This window comes from Phycodurus eques, chromosome 13 (assembly GCF_024500275.1).
Source record: "Phycodurus eques isolate BA_2022a chromosome 13, UOR_Pequ_1.1, whole genome shotgun sequence".
In the NCBI taxonomy this organism is placed as follows: Eukaryota; Metazoa; Chordata; class Actinopteri; order Syngnathiformes; family Syngnathidae; genus Phycodurus; species Phycodurus eques.
In genome coordinates, this window is record NC_084537.1 from 23,851,526 (window position 1) to 23,876,698 (window position 25,173).

The 25,173-nt window shown below is 43.4% G+C and overlaps 1 protein-coding gene across 8 annotated transcripts in view; it reads right to left on the minus strand.

Moving 5' to 3' along the window:
* Positions 1-566: 566 nt before the first annotated feature.
* LOC133411140 (laminin subunit alpha-3-like) overlaps positions 567-25,173 on the minus strand; it is a 64,902-nt gene continuing 40,295 nt past the window's right edge. For 7 of the 8 annotated variants that reach the window (XM_061693072.1, XM_061693070.1, XM_061693068.1 and 4 more), the window contains 40 exons: positions 24,637-24,738; positions 24,470-24,553; positions 24,075-24,305; positions 20,821-20,934; positions 19,904-20,022; positions 19,739-19,819; positions 18,922-19,022; positions 18,381-18,434; positions 18,157-18,308; positions 17,566-17,676; positions 17,353-17,464; positions 17,117-17,281; positions 15,707-15,903; positions 15,234-15,350; positions 14,283-14,437; positions 13,021-13,162; positions 12,375-12,474; positions 12,153-12,269; positions 11,895-12,065; positions 11,673-11,824; positions 11,399-11,593; positions 11,173-11,321; positions 10,450-10,612; positions 10,229-10,356; positions 9,717-9,858; positions 8,659-8,754; positions 8,413-8,570; positions 8,218-8,335; positions 7,933-8,073; positions 7,715-7,845; positions 6,631-6,765; positions 6,421-6,541; positions 4,201-4,334; positions 3,949-4,129; positions 3,695-3,853; positions 3,458-3,623; positions 3,108-3,262; positions 2,280-2,373; positions 2,072-2,191; positions 567-1,462 (listed from right to left, as the gene is read on the minus strand). In XM_061693072.1, the coding sequence (XP_061549056.1) occupies positions 1,317-1,462; positions 2,072-2,191; positions 2,280-2,373; positions 3,108-3,262; positions 3,458-3,623; positions 3,695-3,853; positions 3,949-4,129; positions 4,201-4,334; positions 6,421-6,541; positions 6,631-6,765; positions 7,715-7,845; positions 7,933-8,073; positions 8,218-8,335; positions 8,413-8,570; positions 8,659-8,754; positions 9,717-9,858; positions 10,229-10,356; positions 10,450-10,612; positions 11,173-11,321; positions 11,399-11,593; positions 11,673-11,824; positions 11,895-12,065; positions 12,153-12,269; positions 12,375-12,474; positions 13,021-13,162; positions 14,283-14,437; positions 15,234-15,350; positions 15,707-15,903; positions 17,117-17,281; positions 17,353-17,464; positions 17,566-17,676; positions 18,157-18,308; positions 18,381-18,434; positions 18,922-19,022; positions 19,739-19,819; positions 19,904-20,022; positions 20,821-20,934; positions 24,075-24,305; positions 24,470-24,553; positions 24,637-24,738 (5,409 nt within the window). In that variant the 3' untranslated portion in view covers positions 567-1,316. Of the gene's footprint in view, positions 1,463-2,071; positions 2,192-2,279; positions 2,374-3,107; positions 3,263-3,457; positions 3,624-3,694; positions 3,854-3,948; positions 4,130-4,200; positions 4,335-5,723; positions 5,832-6,420; positions 6,542-6,630; positions 6,766-7,714; positions 7,846-7,932; positions 8,074-8,217; positions 8,336-8,412; positions 8,571-8,658; positions 8,755-9,716; positions 9,859-10,228; positions 10,357-10,449; positions 10,613-11,172; positions 11,322-11,398; positions 11,594-11,672; positions 11,825-11,894; positions 12,066-12,152; positions 12,270-12,374; positions 12,475-13,020; positions 13,163-14,282; positions 14,438-15,233; positions 15,351-15,706; positions 15,904-17,116; positions 17,282-17,352; positions 17,465-17,565; positions 17,677-18,156; positions 18,309-18,380; positions 18,435-18,921; positions 19,023-19,738; positions 19,820-19,903; positions 20,023-20,820; positions 20,935-24,074; positions 24,306-24,469; positions 24,554-24,636; positions 24,739-25,173 lie in introns of those variants that run through there. The other variant, XM_061693074.1, reaches the window with a different exon arrangement.

Consider the following 25,173-nt stretch of genomic DNA (forward strand, 5'->3'; position numbering starts at 1 on the left):
CACGATTAGAAATGTACAAAAGTAAAAGCCTAATTAGTTTGCACCGGCATTTACGTTCAAAGCCACTGAATGCTTCAAACGAATGTGCGTGATGTTCGTCCGATGACGTCACAAAAGTAATGAATGAAATCATGCAACGTAGGCTACAGCGTTTCATTACGTTTTGTTCAAGTGATTTGCATCTTTAAAAAATGGAGTCTTTAGTATTGAGTCATTTGAAGTCCCCGAAGTCGGAATTAACTTTAATGATTCTTTTTCAAATGTCCTACCGAATTATACACAACATGTAGTCAAAATACAATTAATTTTATTGTGAAATTATTCAATTTGCCTTAATTGGTCGGAAATGGTTTAATTACGACAAATAATGAATATTTGTTATCGATGCCAGCGACATATAGCGATGGGCAGAACAATTAAATGCTCTTCCACGAGACGGCAGAATCTACCTGTGCATCCATTTTTGTTTGGTGGTGTGCGGTGAGATTTATTCTATTGTAAAATATGCCTTAGCTCAAAAAAATTCAAATAAGTATACTAAATAAACACACAAGAGCTTTCAGAAGTCTTTTGTCAAGACATTTTATTGGCAATATTACAAAATGGTTTACAAACCAGTGGTCACAAAACAGGAATGCAAGTTTTTTTTTTTTTAATGAAAGATCCAATTGTGATGAATTTCTTTTATGCTTTTTTTTCTTTTCTTGTTGCACTCAGAGGTAAACATTGTCTGAATCATGCACCGATACTTTTTCACGTGCACTGCTCCATTTTAGTCTTCAACTATCTTGAACTCGTGCATGCTGTTGTCCAGTGTAAACCAAATTGAGGGGAGAGCCACTGGGAAGAATGCATGCATAAGGAATGCAAAAAAACAATAATAATTGGAAAACGCAGTCATAAACATGTGATTTCATGGCCTTTGTTGTGGGGGACTCAAATGGCATCAGAGGGAATCAAACATGTCAAAAGGGGAAAAGAAGCGAGCGCCGATCAACTGCAAAGTATTGTCACGTAAATGTTTGGGTCCGACCATTGTTTATCTCCTTGTTCATATAGTGTCTTCTTAAAGTGCTGTGTTATGTACTGTACACTGCAGCCTGAACTGACTAATCACATATTTAAAAAAAGAAACCAACCATTGATGACTTGGTGCTGTACATGATTTCAAAATAAATACATCCATCCACACGCACACGCACGCACACGCACGCACACGCACACACACATTCTCTGCCTTCTTGGTAACAGATTGCACATGGTTGTTTGGAGGTGGTCCCCGGTTTTAGCCAAAACAAACAATGCAGTGATTCGCTTCAGCCTGGACATTCCTTGAGGTTGACGGGCCCGACCACCGAGGGCAACCTGGCGAACGAGACGGACTCGCCGTCGACCTTCATGTCCTGGACGCAGCCCACAAAGGACGACGTGACGGGTGGCGTCTGCAGCGACGACATCTCTTCTGCGGAGAGGGGACTATTTCAATTCATCACGCTCGGTTCAGACTATATGGACAAAAGCATTATCAAATCAGTTGACCAAGCATTTCCTCTTTGTTTGGATTCTTCATTTGGATATTTCTTTTTCGAACACTACGGAAGCGTATTGCATTCACTTGGATAAAAAAAAAAATCCTGTTTTTCTGGGTAATTTTTTGGAGGGCTTTTGTTTTTTTTTAAATATTTTTTTCAGTTTTTCGGACTAATGATTTTTCTCAGTTTTTCTGTGAATTTTTTCCCGAGTCATCGGGACACGTCGAACTCACGCGAGAACCTGCGAACTGCAAGTGACTCGTTGCGGACTGCGGAGTAAGCAACACGCTTATTTAGTTTGATCAAGTTTTATTTTGATATGGGTTTAAGACACTCGGAGATACTCCTGTCTTTGAGTCACAAAGATGCTATTGTTATGACTCATTAGAAAAAATAATTCCGAAAAGTAGTCATAAAACGGGGGGAAATTAGAGAGACATTTATGCAAAGGAGCTCCATATCTTCTTCTACCCCACTTTCACGAAGGCAGGCGTCCTAATACTTTTGTCCACATGGTGTAAATGCATTTAAGAACCCACCAGGAACGCCCCCCACGTAAAGGGGATATTTGGTGAAAGTGGTGCTGGAAGACGGCGGGCCTATCTTGTATGTGTCCACTGCGTCCACATGCAGCTGCACAACATGCCTCCTCTTGATGACTGCAAGACATGTGCCGCGATATATACACATACGTGTTTATTAGCGATCAATACAAGTACGCTATGCCGGACGGAGAAGGCATTTTACCAGAAATCTTATGAAACGCTCCATCACAGAGTGTCGATTTTGGCAGCACAGATGCCATGAACTCTCCTTTGCCGTTGTTAACTCGTGCCACCACCTGCAACAAAATGAATACAAAATATACGTGGGGCCTGTTTTAAAGCAAGTCTTGTCAGCTTGGTACTCCCATTTTCCAATCCACCCCGACAGGCCCCGCCTCTTAAAGGCACATGCGTGTATCGAACACAGACACTTTTAAGTTATAAATAATGCTGTTGTTTTTTGTCTACAATATACTGGATCATTATCACACACTTATTTGTAAAACGTGGTTTGTCATTTGGGTGTACAGCTTTGAAGGGACAGTTTATAAACACATGGAGAGCATACTGTCGCAATATTTTGATTTGGATTTCTGTTGTCTCACGAGGCTTTAGTGCAGCATTGCAGCATTTTCACATTGTGGCACTTGCTTCCGAAAGCTCACGGCTGAATGCTGGAACATAAATCAATTGAGAATAAAGAGTTGATGCTGAGTGAGCCTATGCTAAGGAAGTTAGCGTCACCTTGTGTCCTATGCGAGCAGTTACCCACGCGTCTTTGCATCATCGGGATTCAGATTAAGATTCGGATTTCGATTGACAGCGCTGTACAGTAAAAGTACGCTGAAGCCTTTAATGAATGCATTTATTTAAATTCATTTCTTTATTGTGACTATTGTTCCCTCCTCCTTTATTTGTCAGGTCGACTAAATATGTGTACGCACTCATTTGTTTTGTAAACATTTGTAGCTGGCAAAGTTTTAGCGGATCTCTTTTTCTACTTTACGCAGACGGACAGGCCTCGCCTCACCTCTCCTCTGAGCAGGTAAACGCTGACGTAATGGCCCGTGCTCAGTCCTTGTTGAGTTCCGCGAGAATCGCCGACGTGCAGCAGGAGTCCAGTTGGCGTCCTCGGGCGAACGTTAAACAGCAGCTCGAAACTCGATCCCACGGCGAAGGAGTCATCTGGAACCCAAGAAAGAGTCATTATTTGACAGTATTGAATAGTTAATTATGTATATATTCCTTGCTTTCATTCCTATTAATGAGTGTATGTAATGTTCGGCTTGTAAAGCCAAAGTTGGTATTGCAGCTGAGAGAGTGTTGGCAGTGTTGTGGCTATATTACGGAGGACTGATCAGAAAGAGTTTGTATGCTTACTGATGACGACGTGTGCGCCACGCCCTGAGAAGTAGGCCCCCCTCTGAGTGTGGCCCTCAAAACAGGGGCCCGCCCCGTGGTTTGTCGACGGATTCGGCATGGGCGCGCCGTTCATTTTAAAATGGCGCACACAGCCGGACACGCTTTGCTTTGGGAGGTTCTTGGACTGCAAGTGACAAAAACAAAGTATTCGACAATCAGCGTGTACGATGTTGCGATCTTCACGTCGTCGGGTACCTTTAACTCTTTGTGGAGGTAGTGCGGCGCACTGCCCAAGAAGACGGGCGACACGAAGTGCTTCATGGAGGCCACGTCGGCACCACTCAGCTGACCGTCCTGTGCTCTGATCCCATCCACCAACAGGCGGAATTTCTTCTTCTCCAAACTGAACATCACCTGCGTGAAACATCAGCACCATGTACACCGTATACCTGAGAGAGATCCCTTGTGCAGTGGGGTGTCGGGTGTGGCCATGTTGTGTGTCTACTCACCGAGTGCCACTTCCCATCGTTGTACTTCTCCCTGTTGAAGATCTCGCTATATTTGCCCACAGTCAGTCTGATCCTCCCTTTGGACATATACAAAGCCAGGTGAGCGTTCCCTCCTCTCGTTGCGGCAAAGAACAGCAGGCCCTCTGGGGATCGAGTCCGGATGTCCAGGGAGAAGTGCGGCCTAGGGGGGGAACGACGATTTGCAGTGTCTCTAACTCCCAGAAGGTCTCGTCTTACGTGGAAGGGACTCACCTGGGCTGCAGCACCTGCAGCGGCAGGCCGTAGCTTAAGCGGCTCACGGGCCCCCCCATGTGATACGCGTTTGTCAAAAGGCCCGGTCGCACGCACGGAGACGCGCTGTCGTTGATCACGCGCACCGCCACGTCCTTGAACACAACACAAGCAGAAACACTCAAAAGTGGAAAAACGTCCCCTTTAAGAAATCAACCAAAGGTGATGAATCGTGAGGCTCGGCCCCCTGGGATGTCCTCAATAAAGCATGACCACCGCGGGGAGGGTCTAATTTGGTAAATATTTTCACACAACAAACGTTTAAAGTTGATGATGTGTCTTATCAACAGCTGATCTTCCGCGGCCACTCACGTTGATCATAACGACACTCTTGGTTGTCTGTCACATTTTTACTCTGGGATGTAATGTACGCCAATGCGACAGCAATTCTTGTTGTGTGCTGTGAGCAGGGCCGCATGTCTGCACAAACTGAAACGTGTGTGCAAGGGCCATAAAATGACCGCTCAAATAAATATAGTTTCACTTAAGCGGTAGAAAACGGATGGATTGATGAAAGGTGAATGAAAATATACAGTACAGACACACACACACATATATATATATATATATATATATATATATATATATATTGAGATATATTGATATTTCAAATGTTAGGCCCCATAGACAATATAGCCCAAAGGCTGTCAGGATGTTTATCCAGCTTTTACTGTAATAAACACAATATATATATATATATATATATATATATATATATATATATATATATATATATATATATATATATATAAGTAATTTATATAAGTAATTTATTTGTCATATTTTGTATGGGATGTGTAAAGCACATGATCGTAATAGAACATCATATAATATTTCAATGTTAAAAATCCCTTAAGAGTGTGAGCGCAGAGATGCTGATTATTGTTATTTGGAGATCGCGGCTCATGCTTCGCACCATTCCGGTCTGCGACGTTAATCCACCATTACGGATCATATCTGTGAGGTTTATGCAGTTCGATCCATGCGGGTCAGGAACACACAATGTAATTGGATCTCTTTATCCAGTTGGGATTGCAAAAGAGTGTATAAACAAATATCTGACCATTCATAATAAAGATGTTATATAGTTCTACTTCATCAAAAAGGAAACACTTATAAATGTATTTATTATATATCATGCAGATTCTAAAAATATCACCACATACATAAAAAAAACATTACAACTAAAAAATATGTGACATTGACATAAAATGAGGGTGGCGAGTTATGATGTGAAAAATCTGCGTGGATTTTTCAGATGTGAAAAATCTGATGTGAAAAATGATTCACATGGACGATGTCGTGCATTGATGGAGTGCTTGTGTGTTACTGCTAAAATGGAAGAAAGAGACAATGAGATGATTTCAGTCAGGCTTGTTATTTATGAATGGAATTTAAGCAAAGTCTTCCATAGAAACAGCTGAAGAGACAAAACATGGCGTTGAATATTTATTAAATTAGATATCTTTGAATTAGTTGTGAAGGTCCGTAGGCTCATGCAACGTGCTGTTTTTTTTTTTTTTGAATGAATGACACAGCAAAGAGAAGAGTTATGGTCAGCAGGTCTTTAGGCTCCTCCTTCTGCTTCATCTCTGGAAATCAGGCAGCAGAATGAAGTCAGTGAAACACATCAAGTCACACGTTTCCACAGGAGCGAGCACCAGGGATGGGCGCATGAGTGCGGACATTTTCTTCATCACGTAGAACTTGATGGTAACGATGCTATGCGATGCAGTGGTCAGTTACCGTTCGCAGAGCCGCTGTATCGTCTTTTTGAATGGGTTTTTACAGTAGTATACTTGCCGATTGTGATGCCTGCGAATGTGGGAAAGGAGCGCCACAGTCGGTGTGCACTTTTCAGATGTTTAATGAATACCGGGAGAACTCAAACACGATACGGAGGAGCGCCGCTATTTGCGGGGAAGGGGGACCGGGCCAGACCGTGAATAGCAAAAATCTGCGGAAAACGGATGCGAAAATCTTTCATTTTGTCTTGTTTTTTTTTTTGTTAAACCCAAATAGTTTTGGAATAAGCGGGAATAAACCGCCATTAAGCGATTTGAAAAAAAACCATATATATATATATATATATATATATATGTGTGTGTGTATATAAAAGATGATAAAAATCGGTATGTGTGTACCCTGCTTAAATAAAATTGACAAGAGTGCAACGCTCACCTTCTTGGGGACACGATTGATCATCTGTTGGACAAGACTGTCGGGGGCGCAAACGTCCACCAGGACGTCTCCGGACGACTTGAAGTCAGTGAAGTCCTCAGGCTTGTACTGGTGGCCGGGCCTGCGAGCGGAACAACAAACACGCCGTTAAAAACACGTCCGCTCCGCTCCGCACGGCCTCGCCTCGCCTCGCCGGCCGCACGCAATCACCGTCTGGTGTAGAGGTTGGAGATGCAGCCCTGGAACTTGTCTCGTCCCAGGATGACGGAGCCCGCCGAGTCCGGCACCGAGACGCTTCCGCTCTGCGCCGCGCCGTCGTCGTCGTCATCGATGAGCATCTCCGTCCTGTGACGAACAATCGGCGCACGTTTTTAACCTGCGTTAGCTTGGATTTAGCACGTCAAAGCAGGATTCTGATTCTGAATAATAAAACAACGCAACAAGTCCAGGATTTTTAGCTGAACTCCTTTCAACACAACTAATCTACAGTATGTCAGGGCAAGAACACTTTTGGTTTTGACTAATACAAATAAGATGTTCAAGTTCTTTGGTTCCTCACTGGTTAGAAATTCTAACTGGTCTTACCCAAACTCGACTACAGTGTGTGTGTGTCTGTGTCCTGCTCCTCACTCCTCACAAATTTGCAATGTATTTGTATTTTTTCAAACAATCCTCCGTTATTTACTAAAAACTCACCTATTTGCTGTTTTTTTGGTGATTTGTCTGAAGATGGCATAAAAAAAACCGCGTCGAAGTGACACGTGGAAGCGGGGACAAGCGTTGTATGTCGGGTGTGCTAGAAGAAGACGTTACGAGAGAGTCGTCGCCACGTGAACTTGCGCACTACGAGTGCGTTTCTTCAAAAGGAAGTCATTTATTTTTAAGGGTCATGTAAAATGAGCGAACGAACCCGGCGCAATGAACTAGTTTGCCCAGCGGTGTAAGAATACATGTTCGTGGTGTTTTTTCAGTTGATTGTTTCATTTTTGTGTTTTTCATACAAATATACACTGTATTGATTACATTACTACTGTATTATTGTTGGTCGCATTGTCTTTTATTTTTTAGATATTTGTTTTTTGTCACTATTTTTCCCTTTAAAAATTCACACCCTTTACTGTTTACTGCAAGGATGTCGAGTGTCGCTGTAAGTATGATGCCATTGAATTGTTTAATCATTTTTATCAAGCTTTTCTATAATAATATGATTTTATTATGTTGTATTTTTACAATAAACTCCCGAATGGCCATTCGGGAGTTTATTATTAACATGTTTACACGGCTTGTTTAATACCTGCCAGCTTGTCTAGACACAGTCAAATAATGCCACTGGCCATCGTTGTATTTCTTGTTCGATTTCCACATCTTGTTGTTAAAAGACACGGTGGCGCTGCCATTTTCTAAAGCCAGATGAATCCCGTTAGCCTGGACGGACAAAAGAAGTCAAGCAACGCATCACGAATGACTGCGTCGAAGGCAAAGTGACGTGACGGTTGGCTTTCAGGGACCGACCGCTTGTTTGGACTGCAGGAGGGTGCCCTCCTTCTCGGTGCTCTTGAAGCCCAGCGACACCGAGACGTCGTCGGCCAGGCTGAAGCCCGAAAGGTCCGCCGACAGGGAGCTTCCCGGACTGAACTCTGCTTTCCGAGAAGTCTGCACGACAACGCCCGCGATGATAAGCACGCATAATTCACTTCAAGTCATTATACCATAAATGCTGCACGCATCCAATTTTGTCCCAGGTTGGCCGCCCCTTGTCGTAAGCGTTCAATCAAAGTACTCGGAATCCCGACTCACCAGGGAATCTTTAGGACAACCTTTGCTGATGCCCACTTTCTCGTCGATGAGTTTAAAGTTTTGGTTGAGCTTCACGTTGTTCAAGCATCCTTTCAAGGCTTGCATGGTGATGTTGTGCCTGCCAGCAGAGAGCCAAGTTAGTTTGACGCCAACCTCTCTCACGTGTAACGAGAAGCAGAAATGAGAGGCGCATACTTTTCCCTCATCTCAAGAGGCGCACCGCCAATATAATAGTCTGCAAATTCGACGTTGGTGAACTTGGCTTGGGCCGTGGCCACCTCTTTATTGGCTATGCGGACTGTAAACTTCCCTTTGTTGGTCAAAATGATGAGGATATCCACCCAGTCGATTTTCTGAAAGACAAAAAAAAAAAAAAAGAAGAGAAGAGTGTGACTAACGGTTAGAACGGCCGTGTCATCAAGTAGCTAATCTCCGACTTACCGGGAATGTTTTCAAGTTATTGGTGACTGGTTCTTGCAGCAAGTTACTACGCAGGTGAACGACACCCTTCTCCACTGTCACTGTGAAGTAATTCTCCTTTGACAAGGAACAGACGAGAAGTGCAAGTGTCATTACAAAATTGGAGGACATTTTCTGTCGCCCCCATGAAGCTTCCAATAATCCATGCACAAAATACAGAAACATGCGCTTGCTACACAAATGATAAGACTCCTGAGACAAAATGGAACTGGAGCTGTCGTAAAAGAGATTATAATTTTAAAAACAAAATAGCTCTTTTTAAAATGGTCTTTTTCTCTCGCCCCTCTCTCTTGATAAATATTCAAATAAAACTGAAACAATAAGTTTGAAATCATCTTTTTGGGGTATACTTTTGTTGATGTCCTCCTTGTAATTGTTAAAACATTTTGTTCACCACAGACTTCATGTAAATAGTTTTCATCATGCCTTGAAGTCGTGGCTCTCAACATACGTGCAGCCCTGTTTCGAAAATCTTTGAAGGCATCTCGAGGAAGAGAAAAAAAGGGAGCTACATGACTCCGCAGAAATGACTGTGTCGCTCAAACCAGTGCAACCCAGTTATCAGAAAAAGACATTCATATAAAAGTTCGTTCTTTTTTTATTATATAGCTCAGTTTGTTATATAGTTTGCTAACACGGCTCGCATGTGCTTTTGAGAGTAAACTTTCACATTAACATTGTTACTGTCATTAAAGTACTCTAATACCAAAATGAGTACAGTACAGTACTCCAATAAAATATAACTTTCTTATTTAAGTCTATGTATTTGAATTGTAAAGGATTTATTCTCCAATTTGATTTTAGGTGCCTGACTCCTAAATATCTGTAACAAATATATGACATGACAAATAAAATCTCTCATAAAAAGCGTAACTCAAACTACAGTATATGATGGTTTATTAACGGTTTATCTTGAAAACATAACCAACAATTGTGAAATAAATGGCCCATTTTCCCAAAATATTGCCCTTCAATTCCGCAAAGGCGCGCATTTCGCAATCGTATCAAGAATAACTCACCTCGTTTCCGATGTACAAGAGCAGACCGTTTTCGGCATGCGTCAAGACGGACATGCCGATGAGGAGGACGGGGGCTCGCTTGTCGATAATCACGTGGCCGTAGCCGGTGCCCTCCAAGTAAAAGCCCAATGGAGATACGTACCTGCATACAAGAGAGCACATCTAATGTTTTTCGTACCATCACCTGAAGACTCAAGTGGTTACAGGCAAAAGCCCGTGAACAATAGCCCTGGAAATTGGTTTCGATCACAGTCAAATTTGGGGGATTTTGATTCGATTTCTTTGGGGGGGGGGGGGGAGTGGCATTACCGAAATGCGGCTACTCACTAACCCTGTTAGGTTAACAATAATAATAAAACAAATATTTCTATATAATAATAATAAATGATTCTATATTCTACATGTCATGTCGTGAATAAATGATGTCGACAGCAGCACTATGTCGCAACAACCGACCGCAGCCGGGAAGTTGCACTCAAACAAATGAGCGCTTTGATGACAGCGTGACCAACCTCTTGCACGGCGTCTCCACATTGATGTTGTGCTTGTGCTTGAAATTATACAGGCTGACGACCTTGTCATTAAAGTAGGCCATCTCGATGCAGCCTTTGTACATGGGATAGTTGAGAGGCGTCGGCGGCTGGGGAGGAGCGACGAATGCAAAAAGAAAAAGCACAACATTGCGGTTGAGGCCGACCTCGTTGGCATATGTGTTGCGTTGCCGTGATCTCACAGTGAAGTTGGACGGGTAGCCTCCCACGTAGAAAACCAAGTCATCTGGGGTGATGTCCAGAAGGTTTTTGATTTCCTCTCCTTGGTTGGCGCTCTTGACCGGAATCCCGGGAGTGTCTGACGTGAAGTCTTTGGTGAGGATCAACTCTGCGTCTTGATAAATTCTAAATGGAATAAAAAACACCCTCACTCAAAACTCAAATAAAGTGGTAGAATAAAGGGTTGCCATGGAATCAGCATTCGTTGTGTTGTGTTGTGTTGAATCGACATTCTAAGTATGACTCCGGTCATACTTAGAATGTCCGACATTTTTCATCATTTGAATACTGGTACAAATACATTTCCAAATAAACGATGTTTCGCAACAAGTGGAAGAAGCACTGCTGTGATGCCTGCCTCCTCTCCCTGTCCGTTCTCAGCATTGTGTGGCAGCAGAGATTGCTGTGGAATCAGCATGCCAATTGCGATTGTCACATTTTTCGTTTTGGTGCCCCGCAATTAATTTTGCCAAGTGACAAGTGCTCTGGTGAGATTCCACCATGTCTCCCTGTCCCTTCTCTGCTGTGTGGGGCAGCATACTGTAAGTTGCAGTATTCTAAGCATGAGTTTTTCAATCTTTTTATTTGGACATTTTTTCCCCCCCCAATAAATCCCACCAAAGAACAAGCAGCTGTGCAAATGATTTTTTTTGTCTGTACTGCTGTCGTAGGGGTCAACACTTTACCTGTGTAGGTCGACCTTATCAAACTTGGCTGGCTCGGATGGAGATGTGGTGATGGAGTCCGTTTTCATCAGGTGCACCAATCCGTTCAGCTTGTAGGCGCCGTACAGCACGTTGTTCCTCAGGACCATGCCGATGTAGTTCTTGGAGGGCTGGAGAAAGGCCGTTCGTTAATGACTTATAATCTCCGCCTCCCCCGTACGCACACAAAGGTAGTTGTTGAACGTACATCCTTGTTGCCGAGGTACAGCACAAACATGTCTCCTTTGTCCGCCGCCTGCTTGCGTCTGCGTCTTCCATCCCCCCTGCCCTCGGGCCTCTGCAGGGACAAAGACAAGTCTGTGTAGGCCTTCACCTCCTCCAGGTTCTTGGGCGGATGCAACTGCACGTGGCTGTCGCCTGTGAACTTCATCGGGATGGAAATCTGAAGGAAAACATGGAAAACGGTTAGGAGAAAACATAGAGCAGTGCATCATATTTTGAAAGAGAGGGGCGTCAGTCACTCTGTTGGCCGCGTCGCGGGCTTGGTTAATCAGCTCTTTGAGTTTCTTGACGTTCTCTGTGATGTTTTTCAGCGGGGTAAACTGCGAGGTCAAGGTCTCCACCTCCGAGATCTTGTCGCTCAGTGAAGGGATGGTTTTCAACAAGTTCTTCACTGCAAACGGTGGACAAAATGTTAAAAATATGACAAAGGCTACTGTCCAGTGCGTCTACAGTCTTTTCACCTGTTTGGTCCACGTCGTCCAGTACGCCGCCAAGGTTGGAATCCCCGGGGGTGACGCTGATCTTGTCCAATTCCTTCCTCATGGCGTTGAGCTTGTCCACGGTGTCGCTAGCCGAGTCATTAGCGGAAGCGGCCTTCCTCTTGGCCTCGTCAATCATATCTGCAATGTCATCTGACGGGGAGAAAGCCAGCAAAATACTTTAGGTTCCTGCAGACTCAAACGTCACACCGGCAGCTCGCAACGGACGTCATTCAGCACCTCTTCGAATGTCGTCCAGCTGCTTTTGCGTGTCGAGAAGCTTGGACTGAAGATCATTCTTTTTCCTGTCTGCATTCTCCAAGCGCCTCTTTATGTCCGGAATTTCGTTGGCAGCATCTGGGCAAAGAAGAAGAAGAAGAAGAAAAAGAAGAAGAAGAAGTAGAAGAAGAAGTAAGTGTGTGCTTGTCTTATTGAGAGAAAGTGGAAAGAAGAGGTGATTACCCGCCAGGACACTCTGTGCCTCTTTTGCATTCTGAACCAGTTCAGCGCCATTCTCATTCAGGTCTTTTGCTCTTTCGGCCAGTTTTTGTTTTTTCACATTCTTAAAAAAAAAAAAAAAAAAAAAAAACCATGAATGATACATATTACATGCAATGCATTTGTTTCTGATTATGCAAACAGAATGAAAGCATGATTTTGAATTTTCATATGAGTAATTCATTTTCATTTTCAATTGTCAATTGAAAAATGAAAACCTGACGGATTATTTTGTTTTTTAAACACACAAAAAAAGAAAAAAATGCACAGATTTTTTCATAATTAAATTTGAAACTTGAATGAAAATAATACCAAATTTAAAAATGGTTCACAGGAAAGAGTTTGATTAAAAAAAGAAAAATGTGGCTAACATATCTTTACAAATGCTCGTTTCCAAACTTCCTAGTCACATGGACCCGAACAATTACATATTAAATTTAATTCAGTCCTGTATTTTTGATCTGAGCACAAAATAAAATTATGGAAACTTAAATATGAAAAATATGGCATTTTTTCTTTTTTTGTGTTAGATTAAAAAAACAAATAAAATAATCAATTGCCAACTGAAAATGGAACGAACGAATAATGCACTTGTTAGTCAGTGACTTACGTTCAAGGCTTTGTCGGCGGCTTCTTTCGCTTGGTTAGCGGCGAGCTCGGCGGCTTTAATGGCGTCTGTGATGTTCTTGTAGGCATCGATGGCGTCATTGGCGTTACGCACCTCGGGGCGTTCACTCGCGCTCTTCACGGCGCTGCAAAGACAGAGGCGCTCTTAGCGCAATGCTGTGCGCTTCTACGCCACTGCAAACTACAATCACAATCATAAACCTCAATATACCTCTGGCAGTATAATTTGATAATTACTAATCTGATCATTTTAGCATTAATTATCTCTGCCAAAGAGGCTGTGCTTCCATCGCCACCTGTTTGTTTGTTTTTGAACCGGTCATTGTAAAAGTGACTAAACCGATTTCAATAAATATTTGCAGGAGGGGTGCATGGGGAATGCTACAATTGGGTACAAATTTGTACCACTAAATAAAGAAATAATATATAATGACTCATTTTGTGGTCAATTAAACCAAAACAAATTACACACAAATAAATACAATTTGAAAAATTATTATGTAACCAAAAATTTAAAAAACAAAAAGTTGACAATATACATACATGAATTAAAAATATATTCAAAATAAGGCCAAAAAAAATATTTTAAAAATCTGACATAAAGTCCTACTCGGCAGTAATTGGCACTACACTGTGACCTTTGACACATCGGTGAATCATTATGTGGGTCAGAAAGAAAGATCTTTGTTCACAATTATCTGTCATTGTGTGAATTGAAATTTTATATATCAAAAGTAGCAGTCGTATTGGTATCGGTGAGTACTTAGGAGTGAATACTTGTACTGGTACTTGTATTGGTATTGAACATCCTTACTATGAACCCATATAAATGTACGATCCCCAAATATGATTGCATAGTTACAACAAATTAACAGATAACTCGTTTTGAAATAAGAAGTCAGTAAAAAATATTAGATACATTTTCAGTAATGCTTTTTCCCATTTCTTTAAAAAAAAAAAAGAAATGAAATGAAATTATGCGGCGGGCCGGATCTGGCCCCTGGACCATGAGTTTGACACCTGTGGTTTAGTTCATTGGGGTTATATCTTTTCTAGAGTTGGTTAAAAATAAATAAATAAATAAATAAATATATATATATATTTAATTCAATGTCTCGGTTTGGGTCAAGGGTCATTCGGTCATTAGACGGCGGTACAAGTAGTTGCGTTGGGTGCTATTAGTCTGAGCAAGAGTGCCCAACATTGTGTCCTGTGAGCGACTCATTGCACGTGTCATCAACCTACTCCTCCAGTTCCTTAGACAGCTTCTTGATATTTTTCGCGTGATCCTCGGCAGCCTGCACGACGTCCTCCTTGGCTGCCGCTTTGGAGAGCTCGTTGACCTTCTTCATCAAGTCAGTCTTGCCGCCATCCAGCTGAGCCGCCAACTTTTCGTACGCCTGCCGAAGGCAAAGGAGGCAAACGATATTTACAGCATTCCAGTGACCTCACCTGATCAACAATGAAGAGACGCGCCGATCTTTATCTGCGGGGACTGCGTGTTGGGACCTGACATTTATCATAAGTTAGCAATAATATTCCCAAATTCTTCGTGCCATTTGAATCCTCAGGGTGAACTCAGCGTTCAGTATGAACATCATATTCGTGCTTGCGGAGGTCGCACAATCTCCAGGCTAAACCGGTGTACGCACATACCGAGAATCGGGCTGAATTTGATCTTTTTTTTCTTCCCTATTATCGGATTATCCTGTGGTATTGGGGGTGAGTTAAGACAGATTTTTCCTAAATGGACCCGCTCGCGAAAAAATATCGTAAATGTTCAATATCAATGTGCATGGAACAGAACCACAGCCAATTGGATGAGCTGAAGCTCACAAATAAGGAAGCAACTGGTTGTGTGTTGACTGTTTGTAAAATGTGTCTCACAAGCGTAGCTGTTTCTTTTTCTACTACGAGTCCTCTTATCTTCTTTGTATTTTTGGTTAATCTGGATGCCCTGTGGCACCATGCTGCCTCTCACAGGTCAATCGTGGTACTACGACAGATATCACATTTTGGGGGAGGAGACTCGCGAATGTCAATGTGTGGTGTACTGTGCTGTTCATCTTAAGGAAACCACACACTATAAGAGCAGTAAGAACACCCATGACGATTTTTTATCTTCGTCATGTTTGGGGTTTCTCATAATTTACGAATCGATATGTGTGCAGTTTGCACAACGCGCTTCACACTCACCGTTTTGTTGTTGGAAAGCACTTTGACCAAATCTTCTATTTTCCTCAGTTCATCTGCCGCCATTGCCACCTGGTCCTTGACGGTCTTACGTTCTTTCTTTAGGTTGTTGATGCGACGCTGTGGGAAACATGTCACTTTAGTACAAGACATTATCACTTCAGTGCACCTGCAAACATTGTGAAAAGAATTACATCTGATAGATATGAAATTCACTGCCAGCCCTCCCAGTAAACATGGATATTTGACTTCTAAAGCCGTCAATGGCACTGAATGTGTTAACTGAACAATATGGTTATTGTTGTTTTATTACATTTCTAGGGTCCAAACACATTATTCTTATTACAACGCTCTGTGCCTGCTTTTGGGTCTGACCAGTCACATATCCGTAGCATCATTATTATTATTATTATTCAAAGTTTGGAGACAGTTTCGCTTGCTGTTGAATGGAGAAGTGTCTCCAAGCGTTTGCTTACCAGCAGCTCGGTCATAGCCTGAGCGTTGAGTCCGTTCTGGGCGCTGGCTTTCTTCACCAGCTCCGTGGCGTCCTTCAGAGACTTGTCCAGCTCCTTCAGCTTGGCGTCGTAGTCGTTCAGCTGCGCTTTCAACCTCCCCGCTGAGGCCTCGTTTCGGTCCAACTGCTTACTCACGTTGTTCTTAATGTAGTCCAGGACTGGACAGGAGAGCAGAATACGGCCGAGCAGGTTAGACACTTATTAACTTCATTAACCATCAAACACTTCACTAATCAATCCTGCGCTTCCACGCGACTGGTGTGGAAGAATCCGAGGGCACTCAGATGACACATACACACATTTGACCTCTGACAAAGACTGTGGGTTGTTTCTACTTCCACCACCAACATTATATGCCATGTTTTTATTGTTTTTCCATTTAGAGTACTTTAAGAATGAATATTACTTTTATTATTAGTTACAACATTAGTAAAGACAATAAAGTAAATCAATAAACAGCAAGAATCCATTGTGTACTGAATTAAACTAACATTTTGATCATGTATTTATTATTTATGATCTATTCAGCAAAAAGACATGATTTAATGTTTCATTTCTAATCAAATAAAATTCTATTTCATAAAAAAACAGTCAATCACTACATATCTAAATTATTCATCCATTCATTGATGTTCCGTTCGCGCTTCTCCTCACGCGGGTCGCGGGCATGCTGGGCATCCCACCTGACTCTTGGCGAGAGGCGGGGTACACCCTGAACTGGTCGCCAGCCAATTGCAGGGCATTTATAAATTATTATTATTGTTATTATTTTTATTATGAGTGTTTCAGCAGTACAGTGATTCCCTCAAGAATCCCGCCACAGATACGTATGTTTGACGGTTTTTATTATAAATAATTCCTCGATAATAAAATTTAAAAAACAATAAATGTAATTTAAAATAATGTTAAACTAAAAGGAAAAATATATGTGATTAAAAATAAAACCACTCAGATTTGATGCCAAATGCAAATTAGGAATTCATTTGAATTTAACAAGGAAAACATTATAATTTAGCATTGATTTAGGTGATATTTTTTAGTAGTATTTTTCATTATTTTGATTGAACTTGTTTGATTTGAGTTTTTTTGTATTAACCCTCAAATATAAAATGTGCTTCTGTATTTTATATATGAATGGCCATATATGTATGTGTCTATAACTACGTATATGAAGCACTTTGTGAGTCGTCATTGTGAACAAGTGCTATACATAAAAATTCACTTTACTGATCTGGAATCAGATCGGATGAAATTTGTTTTGTGTTTGTGTATGTTATGTCGTTATAATGTGTTGGTTATGTGTTTTCTTCGCGCCTTCCAATGTCTGAGCCTTGGACGAAGTCTTAAAGGCGAGTTTGTGGCGTTTCCTACGTTTGCTCGCCTTGTCCCTTTCCTTGTCGGCAGCAGTCTTCTGCGGCGTGAAGTTCCTGTTCTCCATCTCCTTCACCATGCGCTGGGCCTCCTCCAGCATCTTGCTCACATTCTCACCAGGCCGCGTGCCGCCGCCGGAGCCGTCCTTCAGCTGGTCCAGCATAGCTGAAAGCATGAAGAGAAGACAGGAATATAGTTTGTTCACGTACTGTCAATAAAGGTTTCACGAGCTTTACCTTGGATTTTCTTGAGCATGTTTTGAATCTCTCGGTCCAAATCCTGAGCTCTCTTTTGGGTTTTTTCAACATCCAGAACTGCTTTGTCAGCATCCACAGCTGTCTTGTCGGCCTGAATGTGAATCAAAACCATGCTTTTTTTTTTTTTACACGCATTACAGCAAATGGATGGATTTTTTAAAAAAAACATATACAGTGTCTATGGTTTATTACCTTGTCTTGAAGAGAGGCAATGTCATCAGAGAGAGTCAGCATGTCGTCTTCCAGCTGCTTGACCCTCGAACTTTGGGCATTGACAGAGGTACTGAATTTGGTCACCAGATTCTGCAAAAACAAAAATATAAATATATATTATTTGAAATCACACAAAAATGAAATACTGCACCAAACCTACTCAAAATAATAACATAATAAATAGGAAAAAAAGAATAATAAAGTCATATTTTTGGGGCCCACCGCCTGTGGGAGGGGCCATAGCGTTGCCAATTTTTGGAGAGGATTTTCGAAGTCTCCAAATCAAGTTGAGGCACAGTGTGGGACAAAATGCACTGTGATTGCTTATCAGTGATCCCATCGGGAATGTTTGCGTAAGCGCACCCATCCCGGCGTTTGGCACGCAAGCATGTGTGTGTGTGCGCGCTGCACACTGTATGGACATCGGATGAATGACTGTCAAGTGCGTACATTGCACTCGTGGCCACGCACGCGGCATCGGGATGTATTAGATGAGTCTCGACTTGTCAAGCGCAATCCGGCGGCTTAAAATGTCTCCACTTCAGTCTCGAGGACTTTTTCCCCCGTTACCTTGGTGTCCGCTACGGCTCGCTGCAGCTTCCTGAGTCTGTCCTCGGAGGAGGCGCCGGCGGCGGCGTTGTCCAGCTGAGCTTTGATCCTCGCCAGCTCGTCGTCCAGCTTCTCCAAGTCTTGCAGTAACGTTTGCGCGCAGTTATCACACTCTGGACAGCAAGAGAAGGTTTAAAGTAGGTATGACAGAAACCTTAAGACTATTGAATTTCGAGTTTCTTCACCTTGGCAGTGGTCGTTTGTGTTCGTGTCTCCAGGCTCCAGGGTGCTCTTGCAAACTGCGGAGATAAAAACAAGTATGATATCAATAAATGTATACATTTCGAGCAGGAGTCCCTTTACATTCTGTCTGCCCCTCGACATACTGCTCATGTAGCACCTGCTCGCTAGTGCTGCGTGTCTGCTTTTGAACATCCTGGTAATTGGTACTATGTGTGCTATGTGTCCACCCTTTCACACTGTGGTCACTGATGCTATGCGTCTGCCCGTTAAGATCCTGGTATCCTGGGATCCTGATCCTGGTAATTGGTGCACTGGTACCAGTGCAATGCACCCACTTTTTAACATCCTGCTAACTGTTCCTATTCGTCTGCCCTAGCACACTGGTCACTAGTGCTATGTGTCTGCTTTTGAACATCCTGGTAATTGCTTCTTTTTGTCTGCCTTTTTACATCCCGGTCACTGGTGCTATGCGTCTGCTACGAATAATGCAACCTGGCGGTAAACATGAATTGGTGGATCATATCATGAGATGGACTATGTAACCTCCAGTCCTGGGATCACAGGTGTTGCCATTTCCATTACAATTACAAGGGAGACAGCGTCCTCCCGGAACCAGCGGGTCACCATAAAACCCAGGAGCACACCTGTAGGAAGTACAAAACGAATTAGGTAGGATGAGTAAAAGAGTAGAACTCTATCGCTGATTTTTTTTTTTTTTTTTTTTTTTTTTTACAGCGTACAGGCACATCCGAATTTATTGAGTGCCTTCAATGTAGTACCAAGTTTTACCACAACATGCCGAGCAGTACTGAGGACTACTGGATGAGATATGCAGCGTAATTTAGAGCAAGAGGAAGAGGCAGAGAAGGTCCACAACTAGGTAAGCTCCAGTCATCGTCGGCGTGCCCGCAGAGCGGAGAGAATATTATATGATGGTGAGTATAGTGGTGTTGTATGCCAGGTTTGTACGTTGATGCTCCGTATGAAATTAGGTGGCGGATTTTTGTTGGATGAAATTGTAAGGGTTGAGGGAAAATGTTGGTGTTCAAATGTACGATGTTGAATTCCTTTTCGCTTGTTGTGTTCTTCAACTGGGAGTGACAAATTCATGTTTTTTTTTTTTTTTCCCCTTCATATTTGGAGAAGTGTGTGAGCGAGAGAATAAGAACAGGTGCTAACAAATACTCTGTACAGTATGTTTTGATAAAATCAATGTGTTTGAATCAATTCGATTGTGTTCAAAGCGTGTGGGAGGCGTAAAACTATTATGGTCTCGCTACAGTCCGTTGCGTATTTTCAGCTACAGTATTGTTGGCGGGTGCGGAACCTTTCCCCCTGCAATAAACACGTGTAGACTTACTTCTCGCATTTGTCTCCAGCGTATCCTGCTGTGCAAATGCACTGGAAGTCTCCGTAGATCTCTCTGCAAGCGACTGCAAAACTAGGAATGTAAACCCGTGTGTTACGTAAGCACAGGAACTCTGGTTAGGAGCGCTGTTATTTGTTTGTGTTTGTCGTAACTCACCTTTTTGTGACCGTACTGAAAGGGCAGGGGCACACCTGGCAGGTCCTCAGAGCAGCGTTACCGTAGTAACCTTCTCTGCAGTATTCACATCTGTCTCCAGCTGTGTTGTACTGACAGTTCTAAGAAAAACAAGGAAGACGAAATTGGACTCTGCAAGCCTAAGCTTAGTGGACCATCAGGTGTTTTCTTCCCAACGCGGAGACGCACACCCGCGAGAAGGGGGCGGGGTTTAAGAGGAGCGACGTCGCTGTCGAGAATGCGTTTGATGTGGGAATTCGGTGTCCGTTTGACTCGTGTGGCGCGCACGCGGCGACGCAGGCCCGGTCTTGCATGACGATAAAATAATGGCGAGGGTTGAGATGCTCGAATGTGCACGGGCTCATCCTCCCTTCAAGCAGAATAATAACGACAAGGAGAAAACCACGACGCCACTGGAAATTCAAAAAGAGACTGTCATAAATCTATTTATTTTCGAGTTATGTAATTTTTGTCACATTGATGCCAAAATGACAAAATCAAGTTCCACAAAACGGAAGAAAATAAAGGTGAGGAACCAGGATTTTTTTGTTGTATTCTCTGGTTCCGTGTTTCCCAACCTTTACTGAGCCAGGCTTTAATTTATTAGAAAAATCTCATGGGACACCACCAAACAAAATGATCAGAACTGAAATAAATGTCTCAGTTTACTCCCAAATTTGCTTTGTGTAAAATGTCATATTTAGTTGAACGCAAAGCTATCTTGTTTTGTTTTTGTTATTTGCTGAACAACTCACATATTCAGCAACTGAACAAAACAAAAAGTATTTTCCTGGGTGTAAAAGTATGAACTTTGGAAAAAATAGTTAGTGACCATAGAGCATTCAATGTAATAGAGTACTTGAGTACTTGAGTACGTGAGTAGCGCGAGTGCGGCTCACCAGGCACCTCCCGCTCCAGTCCTCGCACTCGTCTGCCAGACCGTTACAGTTACAGCGCACGCAGCGGCCCGGGTACGACCCGCTGCCATCTCGGAAGTATCCGGGGGCGCACTTCTGCAACAACAACAAAAAAGGGGGAAAAAAAAATTGGATCGCACTCAAGCGACCTTAAGCCAACATATTGATTATTACGGCAGATTTGCGGAGGACAAATGTAAAAGCTCTTTATTTGGAGACGCCCGTCAGAACGCTGAAGTTGAACTTGAGAAAACGTGAACTGACAAGAGCCTGACACCCTTTGCCCTTTTCCCAGATAAAAAACACTTCATGACCTATCACTTACCTCAATCCGATTCCCGGGCGAGTCGCCGCTGACAGAAGGAAAGAGGACCGCCTGCCCCCCGTCGCTCCCCTGCTCGTTTAACCTCGGATACTCTACCCACTGGTCGGCCTGCTGCCTTAACCGCCATCCGTCGTCGCGTGTGCCGTAGCGGGGCCGGGACGCCCCTCCCCGAACGGGCCTGCTGCCGGCCCAGCACAGCCCGATCAGAGACCCCAACAGCGCGGTCCTGAGCAGAACCCCTCCGGCGTTCCGGTGTCGTGCCATCGAGCTCGCCGACATTCCTGATGTTTAGCCCGTGTGAAATAACGCTTGACTTTGCCCTGCTTCAGCCTCTTAAACACACACACACACACACACACACTGACGTTGAGGACACGCCCCATCCCCAGCTGAGTAACTGCACTGACTGTACGGAGGCACACAAGCACGCACATGCAGGTGTTTACGTGTGCTCTCATTCCTCTTTCAGTCCCCTCTCTCACATACGCATAAAACTCTGATTCACAAGCATGTTACTGTAGGAAATTGTTCAATTTCACTTAATTGCCCTAAAAGTTAGTATTGATTTACAGCAAATAATGTATCTCTCTTCATCTATCTATGCCAGCGACTAATAGTGACAGGCAGAACAATTAAATCGAGAGGTCAAGAGGTCATAGCTTCCCGTGAGTACATCAGCTTTGTGCTCGACAAAAAAAAAAAAAGGGACATTTGTGAGTAAATTCAGACGACATTGTCATTATTTTAGTATTTCTTTGTTTTGTGACAAAATAGAAGTTCAAGCAAACTCCACACAGGAGCGCTGGAGTCGAGATTTGAACGCAGAGCCTCAGAACGTGCTCAGTTCTGGCTTCTGGTTTTCCATTCTCTGTTTGTATCTTATTGAGCACTTTGTATTGCATTATCAACGTATGAAAAGTGCTATATAAATCACATTTGATGCTTCTCATGAACATAGTAAGAATGGCATCGAGAGTGTCTTGACTATTGGCTTAGTATAAGAAGTAATAATGTTATTTCGATGTGGAAAATCAATTGTACTCTTTACAAGAGAATGTGTGCGTGCGTGTGTGTGTGTGTGTGTGTGTGTGTGTGTGTGTGAGCGCGCGCGATTTACAATGGTGTCAGACACCCTCAGACAGTAGAGTCACACCTGAATCACGCCGTGCAAACAACCACACACACGTTCGGGTGTGTCTGCTGGACTTTCAGCAGTTTGATGAGTAACAGTGAGGTCAGGTGAGGTTTCCTAAGGCGCTGCAAGGAGACTCAACTTCCTCTAAATTAACTAAATTAAAGGTTGCATAATGTGCAATTTCCATCCATTCATGCATTTTCTCGACTGCTTGTCCTGATCGGGTCGCGGGTGAGCCGGAGCCCGAGCCCGTGTGAGGGCAATTTTGGAATGTGGGGGAAGCTGGAGTACCCAGAGGAAATCCACAGAAACACGGCGGGGAGAACGTGCAAACTGCACACAGGAAGGCCAGAGCCAGGATTCAAACCCAGGACCTCTAGACTGTGGGGCAGACATGCTAACCACTAACTATTTCATTGTGCTGCCCTCATATACAGAAATGGAAAACAAACACGAAACCGCAACAAAGAGCCCCACAGACAAAAAGGAATGCATGTTATAAAAAAAATAAAAAAGGAATTTACGGTACAAACACTCCTTTTTCCTTAACAACGGAATGCTGGTACCGACTCAATGAGTTGTCGCCATGCGGCAGTGATCCCGGCTTTATAATGGCTAATATTATGTCTGCGTGATTGTGCTTTTCATCCCATCCTAGCCCGAGGCCACGTAGTTTTGGCCGGCTGGTTATTTTCCAGCAGCGCATTCCGCCCAAGTCTCCTCAGCCGGTGACTTTGGCCCCCCCAGGCAAAAGGGTGCAATGTTTAGTTTGGGCGTGTCGGGACAACCTTCGAAGAACGAAGAGGAGGTCCCGCTCCTCCAAGATGACACAACACTATTTCAGTCAACACCTGAGCAGGAGATCCTCCCCGTTCTTTCTCAACGGGTACGAATGGAAGAAGTTTGGAAACTGTCACGCATGGCAACACATGCCCCGAAACTGCGAAAGATCAAACAAATGGTGAAAATGCTAATGCCAAAAAGCCACAAAAACAAAAAAACAAGACAAAAACATGAAAGATCGAACCGTGGCTGTGACCTCAGTTCAGCCATCATTGAACTCTGGGACTATCTGAGCAAGAAGCGTTTTCTTTTTTTGTCGCACTTACTCCATTGGACGCAGGCGCACAAAAGGTTACAGACTTAATTGACGGGCACGAATACTAATACTGGCCGACCAAATTGGCAAACATGCGCGGCAAGCCCTGCGAAAATCAAGATATGGCAGTTTTTGTGCTTCACTGCAGTTGCGCAGTGCACAAAAATACAGAAATATGTTTTACTATGGTCAGTAAAAACCGAAACCAATGTAAACACACATAGTGGTTGGAAATTGTTACACTTCGATTCCCTTCACACCCATCCATCCATTATCCGTACCGCTTCTCCTTACGCGGGTCACAGGCGTGCTGGAGCCTATACCAGCTGACTCTGGGCGAGAGGCGGGGTACACCCTGAACTGGTCGCCAGCCAATCGCAGGGCACATACTAACAAACGACCATTGGCACTCACATTCACACCTACGGGCAATTTAGAGTCTTCAATCAACCGACCACGCATGATTTTGGGATGTGGGAGGAAACCGGAGTACCCGGAGAAAACCCACGCAGGCCCGGGGAGAACATGCAAACTCAGCCACACAGGCGGGGATTTGTACCCAGATCCTCAGAACTGTGAGGCAGATGTGCTAACTAGTCGCCCACCGTGCCGCCCCCTTCACACCCTTATTGAATAAAGAAGACATAGCTCCTGTCGCATCAATATATTTTCCTCACCTCGCAGGAGTCTCCGGCGTACTGCGGGGGGCAGGAGCAGACCTCCACGGTGTTGCCAGGACCCCCAGTCCCAGTGTCGGTGGCCTCCTCCAATCCCACCTGGCCCAGACTAAGTCGCTGGCTCTGCGTAAAGTACAGGGCTCGGATCCTCAGACGCGCCAGGCCCGCCAGGGCCGTCATCAGCTGCTCTCTGGAAACGGGCCTGTCGGTGCCGGCGTGGCGCCAGTTTCCCTGTGGACAACAGACCGCGGTTCGGCAAATAAGTAGCCCAAAGTCAAACAAAAGTATTGGGACGTTGCTGAATCCCTAATCCAGATCCACTTTTAAACTTGATTTGATGATTCATTTGCAACTTAAAAATGGGAACATTTGAAAGTGTGTTTTGTTTTATTGACCTCAACAAGCCGGACTCTGCCCTGATACAGTCTGTCTGGCAATGGGACTTGAGGAGCTAAATGGATCAGTGTCATGTCTTCACTCTGGGGAGGAAACATGGAAATGACATCAGGAAAACAACAACAACAATGTGAAGGATAAGAGTCCAAAATAGAATTTTACATACATTCAGTAGGACATCGGGTGTTCTGTCCATCAGAATCATTCCTTCACTGGGAAGACCAAAGGATTTGGTCTGGTAGGTGAGGAAGCCACCATAAGATGACACCTGGGAGGATAATATTGGGGTTATTCAAATATGTCGATAGGAATAACTGATGATGAGCTCATTGAAAGCTTACACCACGGAAAACTCATTTGAATAATGCGGTTTTTTTCTTGTTTAAATTAATTCTATTTGTGTTGTTTAATGGATGGATGGATGGATGGATGGACGGATGGATGTTTTGTTAATAAATTATTGAAGTATGTTTTTTTTTGTGTCTTGGCTCTGAATTTCTGCGCTTACAGTCCCATTTAGCAGCATATCAGTTCGAAATATTGTATAATTAAACAATCACGCAAAGAGCTTCAGGTGTTATGCTGTGCTGAGAAGAAAAAAAAAAAAGACAACACTATATTTCTTTTTTTTTATTGAGAACGGTGCAATGTATTATTAAAAGCTGCATTTGGGTACTGGTGAGTCATCCTGTTCCAGGAAGAA